We start from the raw sequence: 18,003 nt of genomic DNA, 5'->3' as shown, positions 1-18,003 counted from the left end.
CCTTTTTATACTAAACTCATCTGGCTCTCTTGTCTATCTTCTGGTTTACGTGGATGACATCATCATCACCGGTAACAACTCCACTGTTGTTGACTCAATCATTCAGAAACTCAATTCTCTTTTTGCACTTAAGGATATGGGACAACTACACTATTTTTTGGGAGTTGAAGTTGTTCACAAGGGATCTGACTTGGTTCTTTCCCAACGGAAATATATTCGTGAGATCTTACACCGTGCTGGTCTTGCCGAGTGCAGGCCAATATCAACTCCTATGAGCACTTCTCACGTGTTGTTACCCGATGATAGCCCCTTACTTGATGATCCCTCTCGTTACAGGCAGACAGTTGGAGCTCTTCAGTATGCTACTCTTTCTCGTCCTGATATTGCTTTTGCAGTTAACAAAGTCTGCCAGTTCATGCACGCTCCTACTGAGAACCATTGGGCCGGTGTCAAACACATCTTTCGTTATCTTAAGGGCACCATCGACTTGGGGTTATGGATTCGACATAATACGAGGTATCAGCTTCAAGCCTTTTCAGATTCCAATTGGCACTCCAATCTTCATGCCTTCTCGGACTCTGACTGGGCAGGTTGCCCAATCGATCGTCGATCCACGGGGGGATTTGCTATCTATTTAGGTTCGAATCTCATCTCTTGGTCTGCTCACAAGCAGAAAACTGTATCTCGATCTTCAACAGAGTCCGAGTACAAGGCTATTGCAGATATTGTTGCTGAATTGATTTGGTTGAAGTCCTTGCTTCGAGAACTTGGTTTGGCCAGCACGACACCCACACTTTGGTGTGACAATCTTGGTGCAACATATCTCACGACTAATCCAGTTTTTCACGCTCGTACTAAACATGTTGAAGTTGACTATCATTTTGTTCGTGAACAAGTAACTCAGGGAAAACTAAATGTCAAGTTCATCTCTACAAACGACCAAATTGCTGATATTTTTACAAAGCCCCTGTCATCTCAGAAGTTTGAGTTTTTGCGTTCCAAGTTGCAGGTTGCTAACCGCCCTGAACTTGCGGGGGAATATTAAACTAAGTTGGTAGTTTAGAGTCAGATTGTTATTATTATTATTCTTTAGGGTATCAAAGTGTAATTATTCTTTTCTTTATATTTGGTTGTAATATTGTCCAAATCAATATGAAATCACGTTATCAATTCCTTATTATTGTTAGCTTACCAAGGATTTGATTTTGAAGCTTTTTGGTTTCAATGCCAAATTTCTGGGGACTGTCATATATTTTGATATTCAGCATGAAATCGATATATCTGTTTATTCCGTTATGGCTGCAATTATTATGATTTATGAATTTTCTTTTGTTAGGTATTTTTTGTTGGCTTCCATCTATCTGGTCTGACTAAGATGGATGAGGAAGAAGAGAAGAGAATGTTGAAGCAGAAGAAGAGAACATTTACATATTTTAATCAAGTGTTATGGATTGAGAATTATTGTGGTCCCGTTGACTTGACTCGACTTGTTAATCAAGTGTATTTTGGTGGGCATGATAGTGAGTGCATGGCACTGTCACAGATCGCCACTAATAAGTGTATGTGATAACTTTTAGACTTTGGGTATCCATTCCATATTTCCATTCCAGTGTTGTGTTTATTTGAGGATTTGGTTTTATAATTACAGGTTATATTTTTTGTAAAGCCAGCCATTTTGTATTTAGTATTTATATTGCGGGCGGTTATGGATAGAAATTTAGTAGTAAAAAAAAAAAACCAACCAACCCAAAGGATGATGAACCCTGTGTTCTTGTTTTTCATATACATTGTTAGTATGTGTGTGAAATCATTTGAATTGTTTGTTGAAGTGATTAAACCCTAACACCCATAAAATGTGTTAGTTATTTTCTAAAGCCCAAGTGGAGTAGGAAAAGTTTTTGCATTTTGATTTGTGGAGTGAAACGAATGTGGAAAATATGCGTTTACTTGTTAGCAGCCTTGCATTTTCCAACTCAAATAGTTGCAACATTTTCAAGAGGTGATGATTTGGTGGAATGGGAGGACTTGACTTTTTGGTGTGGTATCCCTTTTTTCTTTATAAGGATTGAACATGAGAAATTAATAATACTTCATTCACACATAGTTCCAAAAATGAAGTTTTGTATTGCTTTTCTCTCTTCTAGTCTTGTAATGTTTCTGATTTGTGGTTGTAAAGGTGATAATGAAACCGATTTCCGGGCATTGTTGTCGTTCAAATCGATGATCACCAGTGATCCATACGGAGCTCTAAGCTCATGGGGCAACACAACTTCCTTTGATTTCTGTGAATGGAATGGCGTTTCATGTGGGAAAAGGCACAGAAGAGTCACTGCTCTAGTACTCAAGTCGCAAGGCCTAGAAGGCATGTTGTCTCCTCATGTAGGGAACCTGAGCTTCCTTGGTTTCTTTTCTCTCTTCAACAACAGCTTTCAAGGAAGCATCCCTCATGAACTGGGTCGTCTATCCAGGATACGTGTCATCGTTCTTGGCCATAACAAATTCAACGGACTCATTCCAACCAACTTGTCTCGTTGTTCTAACATGGAAAAGCTTGGACTCCATCATAACCAGCTAGTTGGAAGCATACCCAAGGAGATGAGTTTCCTCTCCAAGCTTAAATTTCTTGTAGTTGAGGATAATAAGTTAACAGGTGGAATCCCAGCTGTCTTGGGGAATTTAACATCCATGAAAATCTTCTCTGCAGCTAGAAATCCATTGGGTTTGGGTGGGAGCATTCCAGACACCTTAGGCCATTGGAAAAGCTTAACAACATTATACCTTGATGGTTGTAGCTTATCCGGAACCATCCCTCATTCCCTTTACAACCTCTCGCTCCTAACCAATGTTTCCCTGGCTGAGAATCAGCTTATTGGTGTTCTTCCCTCAGCCGTAGGTGCAATGCTCCCTCATCTTGAGTCCCTTCAGTTACACCATAACCAACTCACCGGACCTCTTCCACCCTCCATATCTAACTGTTCCAAATTAACAGTTATTGAAATGAGCGATAACAATTTTATTGGCAAGTTGAAAATCGACTTTTCAAGACTAGAGAATCTCTATTCTGTGACCATAGGGAGTAACATCTATGGATTTGGAGAAGCGGATGATATGAAGTTCATCGATGCTTTGAAAAACTGCAGCAGATTAGCAAATTTGGATCTTTATAACTCCAGCTTTCAAGGAGTGCTGCCCACGTCAATTGGTAATCTGTCTCATCAACTTAGTTTTTTGAATTTAGGAGGAAATCAATTTTCTGGAAACCTTCCTTCAAGTATAGGTAATCTAGTCGGTTTGACCGTTTTAATTTTAGAAAACAACCAATTCACGGGAAAAATTCCCTCCGCCATTGGTAAGCTTCAAAACCTGCAAGTTGCTGCTCTCCTTGATAACCAATTTTCAGGGCCAATTCCAGATGCCATCGGGAACTTATCATTGTTGAATATACTTTTTTTAAGTTCTAACAGATTGGAGTCGCATATCCCATCAAATCTTGGAAATTGTCGTCAGCTAACTCAGTTAAACCTTTATAACAATAAACTCAGCGGCAGAATACCTAAACAACTTCTTCAAATTCCATCTATAACCATTGAATTAGATCTGTCTCAAAACAACCTGTTTGGATCTGTTCCAACAGAGGTTGGTGACCTCAGGATGTTGACTTCTTTGGACTTATCTGATAACAACTTGTCAGGCCATATTCCTAGTAGCCTTGCTGGTTGCACTAGTCTTGTATTCCTGTCTCTCAAAGGAAATTCATTTCAAGGAACATTACCACCATCATTAAGTTCCATGAGAGGAGTTGAGACACTCGATCTTTCTCATAATAATTTATCAGGACAAATTCCTCGATTCTTGGAACGCTTCTCATTACAATATCTAAACCTATCCTTCAATGATTTCGAGGGTCAAGTACCTGTTGTAGGAGTGTTCGCCAATGCAACTGCATTCTCAGTTTTGGGGAATATCAGGCTTTGTGGTGGCTTGACTGAGCTTGGGTTACCCAAATGCAATGAGACGCATGATGATAAACATAAAAGGAGATTTCCTTTGTTCGTAATAATCATTCTCACAGCATCTGCACTTTTTGCCATATTATGTTTCGTGTACATATGGTTTAAAAAAATCAAGGGCAAACCCTCTCAATCATTGACAAACGGACGATTCATCAAAGTATCATATGCTCAACTTCTCAAGGCTACAAATGGCTTCTCTGAAGCCAACCTTATTGGAGAGGGTGGGGTCAGCTCTGTTTACAAAGGAATCCTTGATGATACATGTGTTGCAGTCAAAGTTGTACATCTTCAAAACCGAGGTGCTCACAAAAGCTTTCTAGCAGAGTGTGAAGCATGGAGGAGTATCCGACACCGCAATCTGTTGAAGATAATAACTGCATGTTCGAGTATTGACTTTAAAGGAAATGACTTCAAAGCTTTGGTATATGAGTTCATGCCTAATGGGAGTTTACATGATTGGTTGCATTCAAATGTAACTACAACTAAACTGAACCTTCTTCAAAGAATAAATATTCTCATCGATGTCGCATCCGCACTTGATTATCTTCACAACCACTGCCTACCAACCATTGTTCATTGTGATTTGAAGCCTAGCAACATTCTACTTGATGATGATATGGTGGCCCATGTTGGAGACTTTGGTTTAGCTCGATTTCTTGGAACAAATTCAAACCAAAACAGCACAAGCGGAATCAGAGGAACAGTTGGGTATGCACCACCAGGTAAAAAAAGTCATGTATTCCAATATTGTAATACTTATTTATAGTATTATTAGTCACCTTTTTTTTTTTCCTAAAGTAATTGTTTATAAGTTTCAGAGTATGGTGTCGGGAGTGAGATGACAAGTAGTGGGGATGTCTATAGTTTTGGAATACTATTGTTGGAGGTGATGACAGGGAAAAGGCCAACAGATGACATCTTTAATGAAGATCTCAACCTTCATAAGTTTGCTGACATGGCCTTGCCAGACCATGTAACTGATGTTATTGATGATGGCCTTTTAGATATTCTTCAAGAGGATGCTATTGCTACACAACATACTTTAGCATATGCAAACAAGATAGAGGATTGCTTGGCTTCAACCATCAAGATTGGGGTATCATGCTCTGTGGATTCTCCACAACAACGGATGAATATCGAAAATGTTGTTCATGAGTTGCAGCATATTCTAGAAAGACTTAACATATTTGAGGTGGAATGTTTCGGGGTGTTAATTGGAAGATTGTAATACTGTATTGAAGTATTTGATAGATATTGTGTTTTTATGGATTAAAATGTGAAATAAATGGAATTTTGAATAAATGTCAAGTCAAAGCACAAATTGAGTAGATAAACAAGACATCTTGTAAAAAAATTAACATCGCACAACTTTTAAAAAGAGATGTTGAAGTTAAATCAAAGCTAAACAATGCCATGTATACAAAACCTTGCTCACATCAGTTCTCATAGTGCAACAACTCAAATTTACATTAAACAAGAATGTTTTTTTTATATATACAGGAATCAAACAGTGGCCAACAACCATAACACAACATATGAAGAAATGGCAAGAAGAAACCATGCTATGAAAGCCAAAGCTATGGAGATTTGGAACGTATAACATGAGAGTGAAGGCTGTAATCTGCAGATATCAGTGTCTTTCATGAACAGAATCATCACTCCAGCTGATGAGCTAGCAGCTGCAAGTGATAGAATCACTGTCACCTGTGTGAGTCATGTTTTGTTATTACAAAACTATATATGTCATCCTATGAATTTTCAGTTGTGATCAAACTACTGAAGAATAAAGATCATACTGATTAATTATTATGATGGTGTTGGAAGGTTAAAAAATGGAATTAATTACTAACCCAGTCACCGACGAGAAGAAAGCTCAATAAGATATGATTGTGGAGATCTTTGTTTAACCTAAGAGCATGAATATCAAGACATGCAAGTCCAAAACTCCATAACACTTGTAGTCCCATTGCTGCAATTAGATAGCTGAAATTGATAAAGATGAACTACAAAGTTAGAGCTTTTGCATTTTAGACAGATACATACATACAGGCAAACATTGCTATTAGGCATGCATGTTCATTTGACTTAAAAGGATCAATGTACACAAATCAAAGAACTCCAAAACTTCAAGAAAAGGCTCCAAGATTGCAAAACAAGAAAGCTAATGTCAGTTATAGATGAAGACTGCGCACCTATTGTTCATTATTTCCTTCACATTGAGTCGATTTTTGCATGCTAAAATCGATTGTTGATGATTTATTTCCAGAGGTGAACAAGGTCCAATATGTCAAACCAACAATCCACCACACTTAAACTAATATAATCACTAACACTTAAATCCTATCATTACTGAACCCCACCATTTCGTGATGTTATCAGGAAAGTTATCCAACTACATATCTTATCAGTTATCAAAGCTACATACAAAGCAAGATTGAAATCCCAATTGAAACAGAAACAATAACAACCAAGATGAGAAGCCCAAATTTCGAACACAGTTATACTCCAATTAAGAACAACATATCAATAAATTTGTGATGTGTGTGTGTATGAGAGAGAGAGGGAGCGAGACCAGAAGGAAGTAGCGGTAGAGAAGCCAGAAGCAGACGACATGACAGCAAGAGAAGCAGCAGCAAATAAGCACTGGCACAGCCTCAACGCAAGCCCACTGGGTTTCCCTGGACTCCCAAACAACGATTTCATCTCTTTCACTCTGCGTTTTGATCGGCGAAAACGAAAACGAAAACTACAAATTGTATCTGGCTACATGGATGGATGGTTGATGGGTATTTTGGGGGTTTGTGGAAATTGTGGATTGTTAGAACATTCCCCTAAATGTAAAGGCAGGTAGACCCACAATCTGTCGCCATCTTTGCAAAGAATATGCGAAGCACTTGATGTTGCCTCCTCCCCCTTTTGGTTTTAATTAAAGTTGAAGATGAGGTAAACGATTATAATACACAAGCAGCTGCGTCAACAACGTTTATTAATTTCAATAGTGAAAACGGGTTTGGATGTCATTATAAATCAACTTTACGGAAAGTGTTACTTTTTTAATTTCAGAAAAAGATTTAATTAAATAATAAATTTCATGTGGGAAAGTTAAAGAAATCAGAAAATTGAATTGAAAAACTTCAAAAAACATGTTGATTGTTGGGTAAACCGGATTGAAAAAGCCGATTTTGTTAACTTAACCAACTTTTCTTTCAAATTTTAATTTCAGGATATGATTTAGTTTCATGGTTTTGAAAGTGAAGTGCAAAATATTAAATCAAAAAAATTAATTCAATCAAGCTTAATATGTTTTAGGTATTTCATTAAACATATGCAATGTTTTAAAATTGGTTCGAACCAAACGGGTCAACTAGTACTGGTGTTATGTTTATTTTTTACATGAACAAACCGATTTTTTTTTACAAAAACCTATTTTAAACCAATTAAATTAAACTGATTAAATTTAATAAAAACACATAGACACATATAAATGAAACATTTTGCATAAAAAAACTTTGGTGGTAATAAAAACATATGCTAAACATTATGAAGTTTTTTTTATGCATTTGCATTCATCAAAAATATTTTGTTTCGGTAGTATACTTTATTTTATTTTTGATATAATTTGATTGATGTAAAACTTATGATTATGTGTTTTTTAATGTATTTTAATTGATTTACAAGTTTTTTTTTTTTTTTTTGCGAACTTTTAATGTTTTAACTTGTGGACGTCAAATACTTAATTTATGTATGTATGTATGTATATATGTTTTTTTCCGAACGACAACTTTTTTCAAACACTGGACTAACAAAAAACTAGCCAGGAAAAAGAAAAATTGCATAATAGCAAGATTCGGATTTTGCAACCACCCTACCCAATTAATATCCTTCTTACACCTACCAATACACAAAAAAAAGATTTTGTAACTATATTATCAAAAATAAGGAAAGCCTTCGGTTTTGTAGCTCCAAAAAGCATAAAATTCATGTACTCCCATATCATCCACCAAGACACGTAAAAAACAATTTCCAAGATCCGTTTAGCGAAAGCCGGGAAATGCAAAGCCTTGAACCAAACTAACCAATCTGCATAGGAAGACAAACTTGGAGCTGGGAAATCCCTGCAACGATAGACTTGAAAAATAACACTAACCAAAAGAGAGCAATAAAAAAAAAGATGAGAGGAAGATTCCACAACGCCTTCACGAATCGGGCATAATAAACTAGGCAAATCAATACCCCTCCTATATATGTGTGTAGGAAAAAAAACAACATAAAAATTCTAAAAACCAGGTTAACCCGACGGTCGAATCGATTGAACCGGAAACCAATTACCATATCGGTTCAACTAAAAAAGATGTTTTTAAAACATTGATTTTATGTATCTATTTGTCTTGTATATAATATAGTAAATGCAAATTTATTTTTTTAAATGCATGTATAGAATACGCTAAGTTACATTATCGTAGCGATATCCGGTATTGCCCTATGTTCTTAAGGTTGAGAGTTTAAGTCTCACAGTAGACATAGATGAATTTTAAAAATAGTTTAAATAGTTTAGAAATAGAGTATATATTTACCTTTTCAAAATAAAGAGTTACATTATCTCCATTTAAGAAGTTGTGGACATTACCCCTAAAAGAAGCTCTCTCTATGGTTTTTGTTTTATTGGCATTTTTTTGTATTTAGTGGATATAAAAACGATCGTTTTATCCATATTTTTTTTGAAAAAAAAAGTATTATTATTTTAATTAAGTAAATAAAATAGGCCATGCATACCGGCCATCTGCCCTTACTCCTTTCTTTTCTGGTAACACACACACACCGGCAACCTCGTTCCAATGAACAATGACAAACACCATATGCTTGCTAAAACTAGATAGGAATCGATGCAAACATGGAGGCCTTAATTAACAGCCATGGAGGGGAGGGGCAGTCAAAAGGACAATAGCCATCGAGGAGAGGGAAGGTTTATCTATTTTCATAAGATCATCCGTTATACGCATCACTAACTATTATAGTGGTGGGTGCCAACCCATCACCACATTTAACCACTAAAAGGTTGGGATACCTACCACTATATACCTCTTAGTTTTTTTATTAAAATAAAAAATGTATATTTTTTAATTAATTAGTATGTAGAGACATAGTGGGAGATAGATAAAGAAAAGTTCTTTAGATGTGGTGATTCGTCCTCTCACCATAATTTACCACAAATTCTTCCACCAATAGCCATCACTAAACATATGGATGGTATTCACAATTGTGATGTTTGGCCACGTAGACCACAAATATTTTGATTATAAATCGGTCTAATAGTGAAATGAGGGAAGGGCGTTAGGGTTGGAATGCTCACCTAGTCACTAACCTCCTTTTTTTTATTTATTTTTAAAACTAATGAAAATGAAAGGAAGAGAAAAAAAAAAGTAGAAAGGAATTTAAAAAGAAATAATTACATTGTGTTTTCGAGTTGGATGGAAATAATTTAGGACCTTGATATATTATACAAAACCTTCGTATAATTTGTTACTTTTAAACATATATTACCGTAATATTTTTTAATATTTGATATTTATATCATTTTGAATGTTTTGACAATCACTTTTAATATAAATTTCTATAGTAGTATGGTTAATCTTATTTTGTATAACAAACCAAATAGATACACTAATAAAAAAAATAATAAAAGTTTAATATGTAAATATAACTAGGAGGTAAAACAAAATGTTATTAAATCTCAAGCGAAAAGAATCTAACATTCTTATCTCTCACAACCCATTTGTCATACAAACGCTACATCAATTTTTTTTTTCTCCTATTATTTTCATCTCATTTCCAACTGTCCTAACCCGTAACGCATGAAAACACATTTCTCCCAACCCACATAATTTTCTTTAAAAAAAACTTTTAGTAATTTGAAGTATATAACTTAGGTTGAACGTTGTGTATAGGTAAACAATATAAATTAAGAAAGGCATATATCAAATTGAAGGAAGAGACAGAGAAGAGCATGGGATGAACAACTCCATTGACCCGAACAAAACTCTACTTTCGCAATAATTGGCCTAACACCGGCAGTATTATGACCAAACTACAGCCCACCATGCACGACTCCGTGCACCTTAAGAGCCAAAATGATAAAATATACAAAAGCAATAACTGGTTGTAGTTTACTAACTAATAAGTAGTTAGGAGTGACTTCTTCAAATAACTCTTATCTTAAGAAAAAGTTTTTTCAAATAGTCAAAAGACAAAAGCTGCAAAAAAAACAGCATCGGAGGTGTTTTGATTGAATATAAATAAATGTTGATTAAAAAAATATTAAAATAGTCGAGATTTGGGTCTCACTCAGGCTTTTGATTTGGTGGCATCTAAAATAATAAAACATAGAAGAGAAGAGGGAGTGATACATTTTATTTAAAAAAAAAAAAAAAACTGAAAATTAGTCATAAAAGGAGAAGAATGGTGCGAATACGACACACACAGAGTTCAATGTATAACTACTTGACTTGACTTGTAATAAGAAATAAGAAGAATAGGTGGGTGGCTACCAGTACCTAGAAAGCAACTAACACCAAACTTCCCTCCCTCTCACACAAACAATAATCAAAGAAAGTGGAACCAATTGGGTTTGGGTGGGTTTTGTAGTTGACACTTGACACTTGACACTGACTCACAGCCTGGTCCGCTTAAGTCACGAACGCATTAAAAGCTGTTAATAAATACTCATCAATGTATCATCTCATCTCATCTCATCTCATCGTCATCGTGATCTTACAACATCCAAATCTTTCCATTCTCTGCATGCATGCCTAGCCTCCTACTACTACTACCACCTTAATTCCATTTATGATGCCATTAAGAGGCTCAACTCAACCAAACCACACAATCTAAAGCTAACATAAGCTTAAGCTGCTGCTTTATGATTATTATTATTATTATTATGGGTGGTGGTGGTGGTGGTGAGGTCTTTGTGAGTGTACACAACCCCTTTATCATTATCCACCACTTGTCCGCTTCCTCGTGCAATCCTGAAAATCATCCCATCAATCAAAGCTAAATATCATATCATATAACAACATCTTTCTTTCTCGATCAATAATTAAATAAATGGATAATAAACTCAACATACCACCGTGTTGTAAGCAATCCTTCAACACCTACGGGCCCACGAGCATGGATCCTGCTCGTACTTATACCAACCTATTCATTCCATTCCAACAATTAATTACTAAACTACAAATATTATATAGTATTAAAATTTGAATACAGATACCTACCTCTGCACCAAGACCAAACCGAAATCCATCACTAAATCTTGTGCTGGCATTGTGAAATACAGCAGCACTGCAACAACAATTATTAAACCAAACCAATATTACTTTAACTATAAATACTATGAAATATTCAATCAATTTCCCAAAACCCACACCTGTCCACTTGACTTAGAAACAGGTCTGCAACTTCTCGGTCTTCCGTAACAATACAATCAGTATGTGCACTGCAAACAAAAAATCAGCTACTCTAGTGTCATGTTAACCATATGTAAAAGCTTACACATCAAACAGATAACTTCTTTTCTTTTCTTGCCTTCCATGTTTGTGTATGTGATCAATGGCTGCATACACGTCATCCACAATTTCAAGGGTGCAATTCATTGAACCATACTCGTGATGGAACGAGGGTGCTGGTGTAAGATTAAGCACAGAGCTCGCCCTTGGACCACCATTTATGCAAACACCTAATAAAAAAAAAAAACAAAAATATATATAACATACTACTTTTCCTCCAATCCATTAACTATTAAAGAAATACCAAACCTTTAGTTTGAAGTTCTATGAGAAGCTCATTAACACCACCGTTTTCCATCAGCTCCTTATGAACAAGAAGTGTTTCCTGGTAGTAGTAGTTAAACAGTAACCCACACACATATCATATCATATCATATTACCACCCAACATCAACAATAAATTTCACATTACATACCATGGCATTACAGGCTGCAGGGTAGTCTGTTTTTGCATCCAAAACTATGTTCTTTGCCATTTCCATGTCCGCAGACTTGTCCACATACACATGACAAATTCCATCTGTATCAAGGAAAGTCAAAAACAAACAAGATTTACTACATTGAAATTCCATGCTTCTTGTTGAACTATCAACAATGTATCCATATTTTTGACTTCTTACCAGCATGACCTAGAACAGGAATTTTTGTTGAAGACTTTATTTGAGAAACAAGTTTATTGCTGCCTCTTGGTATCACAAGATCAATCACATCATCAAGCTGTGCACATCATCACAGCACAATTTAGGGGGAAACTATTTTTACATGTTTAGCTTCATATATAACAAACAAACAAACCTTGAGCAATTCAGGAATCTCATCTCTAGAAGTCACAAGTCCAATTAGTCCTCCACCAACATTTTCTGGTATAGCCGAAGTAATAATCTAAAAAATATTACAGGAAAAAGTAGTGCAAACTTATGTCAATACCCAATTATAAAAAAAAAAATCATATAAACATATGTTGATTAATTCAATAAATATATCTGACCTTATGCAAGATAGCATTGGACCGTCTTGCTTCCTTTCCCCCTTTCAAAAGAAGCCCATTCCCAGTTCGGATAGCCAATGATGCTATCTGTTCACACACAGTATTAAAAATAAAAAACCCAACAAAAATCTAGTTGCAATTAAGACACACACATATCCAGACATCATTATAGCAGAGCATCAACTGATATATTATTGTACCTGAACTAGTGCTTCGGGGCGAGACTCAAATATAACAAGAAGGACACCCAAAGGAGACGATGTCTTATCTAAGATGAATCCATCTGAAAGCTGCATTAAACAATACAAGATTATTCTATTTCATTCATACAATCACAAATCATGATTGTATATTTATAGTATGGACTTTACCTCTGTTCTCTTTAATACTTGTCCAATAGGCTCTTCCATATTTGCAAGCACACGTATGGCTTTGGCAAGACTAGCAACCTATAAAAATATAATAATAAAATGAGACTTACAGAAAGAATTTTGTCTGATTTTATTTATGAATTATGAATTTATGACTTACCTTCCCAGGCTTTAGAGCCAACCGAGACACTAAAGATGTTTCATATCCAGCATCTTCAGCAACAGAAATATCAGCTTCATTTTCATGTACAATCACTTTCTCATTTGCTTCAAGAGCATCAGCTATATCAAGTAATATCTTACTTCTTCCTTTTGCAGACATGGCCTTCAATTCATTAAAACATTATCAATAAATCAAAACTTCTACTTATAAACCAATTAAAGTTTAAAACATACCTGAAGACGCCTAGAACTTTCTCTTGCTGCTACTGCCATGTCACGTGCATTTAACTCCCCATTTGACACCCATGTATGAGCATCCTGATGAAAGAGTGTACCAATACGCTGTCCTTGAAGTACTCTGACAATATTGTCCCCAGCAAAACCACTTGTTATAATGACAGGGATCCCAGCTTGTGAAGCATAAACAGCAGCTTTGACTTTAGCAGTCATTCCACCTCTTCCTAGCCTTGACTTATCACCAAAAGTAATTGTATTCTCAAGCTTCTCCTTAATGTATGTATAAATTAGCTTTGACTGAGGATCACTTGGTGGGCCACTGTAAAGACCATCCACATCACTCAACAGCACTAAAAGGTCGGCTTTTAACTCCAAAGCTAGCAGAGCTGCCAGACTGTCATTATCCCAGAAAATACCAGAAGAATCCTGCAATAAATGTAAGAAATGTATATTATGAAAACACAATCGAAATGGTTAAAAATGAAAAGCTAACTATTAGAATAAAGAAACATACCTCATATGGAGCACGACGGGTACTAACAGCATCATTTTCATTAAATACAGGAATCACTTTATAAGACAATAAAGAATCGACTGTTTCAGTGAGTTGTTTCCTAAATTCTGGACTCCTGAAGTCGTTATCAGTGACAAGAAGCTGAGCTGATGTGACATCAAGCTGACTGAAGAGTGTATCATAAAGTGCCATGAGACCATTTTGTCCAACAGCTGCACATGCCTTACCATCAAGCTCAACCTGTGGCTTTTGGAGGTCCGCAAAGCTTCAACATATTATTAATTCACTCATTAATAACCACTTTCCATGCTTAGCTAACTTAAAATTAAAAGTATGTTTTAGTTGCATCATGTAAGTAAGTAAAGACCTGCTGTGGACTAATTTCCTGTATCTGAGACGCTGTCTACCAGCACCAACAGCACCTGATGAGACCAAGATAACCTCGAATCCTTGAGAATTTAGTATTTGAATCTGCATTTAGGACAAAAGTTCAATCATAATGATATTTCACAGAAACAGAAAAGTAAAGAAAAATAAGTATGTTAGTTTTAATAATGATTTACCTGCTCACAGAGAGCTCCTAGTCTTCCAAGCGCAAGTCTTCCGTCTTCTCGAGTGACGACAGCTGTCCCAACCTTTAAATAAAAGAAAATATTTATAGGTTCTTTAATTTACAAACATAAAAAGTCTATCAACATGTGCTTCATTTACTTTAGTCATCAAATTTAAATGACATTTCATACCAAAAAACTCATTCATGTGGCACTCTATTTTCCATAAAATGTATAAGCTTATGTTGATTGTCATTCCAGACAGACAAAAGGAATTTCATTCATAATTTCCATTAACACTATTAAACGCTATATACTATGGGTTGCATAGAGATTAATATTATGTTCTCCACCCAATCCTAATCATAATTTGCATGGTATTAGAATTTTGCCGAATATCCTTTTTGAGGATTCGTTGAATCATATGCCAAGACAATCTGTGTGATTATTATAAAAATCTTTTCAATTTTCATAATCAACCACAGATAAATAGATAGATTTCCCCTTAAAGGATTAGCCGCACGACTAACATATGAAAAGGATAAATATACCAAAAAAGATTAGAAAATCTACATTGATGAAATCACTTCAATTCTTATTAACTAGTCAAAACCCTAGCATGATAACTCACATCACACACACACAAATTATTACTTGAACAAAATAGAAAACCAAATTCACAAATGCAATCTGAAAAATAGCACATCGAACGATTTAGGGATCAAAATCTCGGGAAAACTATAAACTAATCAAACACAACTGGCAATCGAAAATCGATACCATTAATCCAGTCGATAAGAGAAATCAATGAAATTAAGAGTCACCTTAATTACGATACGCTTCACATCTTTAAGAAATCCACGAGTTGGATCGATCGCCGCCATTATTAAAAGTTTAAGCTCTGTGTGTGTTTGTGTGTGTGTGTGGTGATTTGGCAGCTGCCTTGTTCCTGAATGTAAAGAGGGATGAGGAAACTCGTGAAAGACTCCCTATCGTAGGGTTTCACTGTCTGCTCGTCGACAGCTCCGCATATATATACAGGGCCGCTGTATGTATAGTCATCCACAGACACACGAACCTAGAGAGAGATTGACTAAGAAAATCGGGCCGAACTCGCGTATATTTCAGGATAGGGAGAGCATGATAAGCTATGATTGGCACAGCTGTCGCGATCGATGTCATGTATGGAGATCGTGACACGTTGAATAATATAACTTCGATGTTAGTGGTGTCCTGTGATTGAAAGATACCAGGGTTTTCAATAAGCGTGAGAAGTACAGGAACACAGCCCATTAGGAAAACAAAACATTTCTTTAGGTCGACTCGACCACACCACTAAGAATTTTTTCCTAGGACAAACTAAAAAATAGTAATTTATAAACTATGGTCTACATAACATAAACTATGGTCTACATAACATGACAAGATAAAAGTATATGATACGAAAAATAAATTGGGACAATATAGCAATTTGTGTATACATCTAATGTAAAGACATGATGTTATATTGTATGGTATTTAAAATTCGTATCTGTCATGTTTTGTACAATTAAATGTAAATTAAATAAACAAATTGTTATTTTTGTTGTCGCATGATGTGTTTTAATATGTTCATTTTCGTGTTAGCAAAATAAAAACAAGGTATCATGTTATGTCATATTTATGTTAAATAAAAATTTGTCGTGTCATACTAAAATAAAATATGAAATGATTGTCCGATTTTATATCTTTAATAACATATCAAGGTGTACTGGTAATGTATTTATTTTCAAATAGTTAATGTTTAAGTTCCGTTATTGAAATATATGTAGATTCGTGAGTTTGATTAATGATTATTATAGAAAATAAAATAAATAAAAACCAAATTTTATATATATATATATATATATATATATATATATATATATATATATATATATATATATATATGTATATATAAACTAACGTTTCAAAAAGCTTACAAAACTTTTTCGTTGTAATTAATACTTAATTTATTTTTACTATATTAAACCATATTTATCGCTTTAGATATGATAGTTATAAATAAGTTGGTACTCAACATTTATAGCCAATGTATAGAGCCATTATTTTATAATTTTTTGATACATATATTTTATAATTTTTTGATACTTATTTAAACAAAAAGAAAATAATCAATCAATCATATAAATATAACAATTTTAATGACTAAATTTATAGATAGATACAAAGTAATGTTTATTCTCTCAAATTGTTTTAATGTTCTTTGTCAATTTAACGATTTACATTAGCTAATTTAAATAATATTAAATATAATTAAACAATGAGACAAATTTTAATAAGAAAACTCAAATAAATGTGATAAAGGCAATATTTGTTCTTCACAACTACATTTGAATGAATGACACACAAATATAATTTTCAAGATTTGTATATTTGACAATGAAACATATGTATAGAAGAAGTAGATGATAATATAAAAATTAGTCGTAAGATAACATTCGAGAGTTAGTTATTTCAGATACAATAAATTTACGATAATATTATGAATATGACGTGGAATGTAAATTCTTTTATTTAAATATAAATATTAGGAACCCTTATTTAGTATTTATTTATATTAATGAAAATAATGTATTACATATTTATCTTATAATATTGAAATTATTGTTTTAAATATCATTTTATATCGTTTTACATTTTTCATTGTTTGTCAAGTAATTTTTTCTAAATGTTGTTTTTTTATCGACTAACAATTAATTTTTCAATTATTAACTATTACGTTAGTACACGTTTCATAACAAATAATAAATAAAAGTATGATTATAATGATGTTTTATAACAAATAATAAGAAAATATGATTATAATGACACCAAATTAATGAATGATACTTTTCTTTTATCAAAATAGAATAATAACACTAAAACCATTTTATAGCCTTGTAAAGAAAAAGTCGGGCACTATCAAAAGTTATAATTTGTATTTCTTAACAAAAATGCATCCTAAGTTTATTGGGGCTTAATAATACATTCAAATTAGCTTTAGCTCAAAGTATGCATTTCAAATGATTTGTATGCAAGAATTATTGTTTGATTGAATTATAAAATTTATAAGTGTTTTTCGAAACGTCCCAAGTAGGGATATGTTTGGAACAAAAAATCAAATCGAAACCACAAATGCACACAAATTAGAATTGATTAGGACCAAATAAGGATATTCAGTTTGGTTATAGGTTTGGAAAAATGGGTTTGATCGGTTTTCAGGTATTTCGATACGGGTCCATTGGTTTTAGGCTTAATCGGTTCTCAATGAGCTTAACTGATCCTGTATTTTTATAACCGGTTCTACTTTCAGTTTTCTCGGTTTTGGAACCGTTTACACCCTAATCCTAAGTGTAATCTACAATATCTATTATGTGTTTGACAACGAACTTTTAAGAAATTTTTAACTTTTAAGAAAGAGTTTGAATTATAGGAAAAAAAATTATGACACTATAAGATTTTTGCCTTTATTCTAAATAAAAAGTTTTTAATAAAAAAGTTACTTTAAGTAGCTATTAAAAGCTTTTAGCTTTTATTTTTTATATAATTTACACATTTAAAAGCTAATTGAAATTTGTGTCG

The 18,003-nt window shown here is 34.1% G+C and overlaps 3 protein-coding genes across 3 annotated transcripts; 1 reads left to right on the top strand and 2 right to left on the bottom strand.

Annotated features, from left to right (window-relative positions):
* Positions 1–1,710: 1,710 nt before the first annotated feature.
* On the top strand, positions 1,711–5,315 carry LOC145088470 (uncharacterized). The gene is made up of 2 exons (XM_079026828.1): positions 1,711–4,735; positions 4,832–5,315. Exons 1-2 carry the CDS (start codon positions 1,927–1,929, stop codon positions 5,239–5,241), a joined length of 3,219 nt encoding a protein of 1,072 aa, XP_078882954.1. The 5' UTR covers positions 1,711–1,926; the 3' UTR covers positions 5,242–5,315.
* A 67-nt stretch (positions 5,316–5,382) lies between these two features.
* On the bottom strand, positions 5,383–6,958 carry LOC145088471 (CASP-like protein 5B1). The gene is made up of 3 exons (XM_079026829.1): positions 6,586–6,958; positions 5,864–5,996; positions 5,383–5,717 (listed from the first exon to the last, which is right to left on the bottom strand). The coding sequence occupies exons 1-3, from the start codon at positions 6,714–6,716 to the stop codon at positions 5,517–5,519; spliced, it is 465 nt and encodes a 154-aa protein (XP_078882955.1). The 5' UTR covers positions 6,717–6,958; the 3' UTR covers positions 5,383–5,516.
* Positions 6,959–10,701: 3,743 nt separating this feature from the next.
* LOC145088469 (delta-1-pyrroline-5-carboxylate synthase-like) lies at positions 10,702–15,509 on the bottom strand. The gene is made up of 18 exons (XM_079026827.1): positions 15,225–15,509; positions 14,413–14,484; positions 14,217–14,320; positions 13,850–14,114; positions 13,333–13,761; positions 13,097–13,261; positions 12,937–13,014; positions 12,766–12,855; positions 12,566–12,652; positions 12,373–12,459; positions 12,198–12,294; positions 11,994–12,097; positions 11,828–11,903; positions 11,598–11,748; positions 11,440–11,508; positions 11,288–11,354; positions 11,140–11,210; positions 10,702–11,038 (listed from the first exon to the last, which is right to left on the bottom strand). The coding sequence occupies exons 1-18, from the start codon at positions 15,282–15,284 to the stop codon at positions 10,915–10,917; spliced, it is 2,196 nt and encodes a 731-aa protein (XP_078882953.1). The 5' UTR covers positions 15,285–15,509; the 3' UTR covers positions 10,702–10,914.
* Positions 15,510–18,003: the final 2,494 nt, after the last annotated feature.

Source organism: Lactuca serriola, chromosome 2 (assembly GCF_051521515.1).
Source record: "Lactuca serriola cultivar US96UC23 chromosome 2, Lser_US96UC23_V15, whole genome shotgun sequence".
Taxonomy (NCBI): Eukaryota; Viridiplantae; Streptophyta; class Magnoliopsida; order Asterales; family Asteraceae; genus Lactuca; species Lactuca serriola.
The sequence above is the reverse complement of the archived record's forward strand: the minus strand, read 5'-3'. Positions and strand labels throughout refer to the sequence as shown.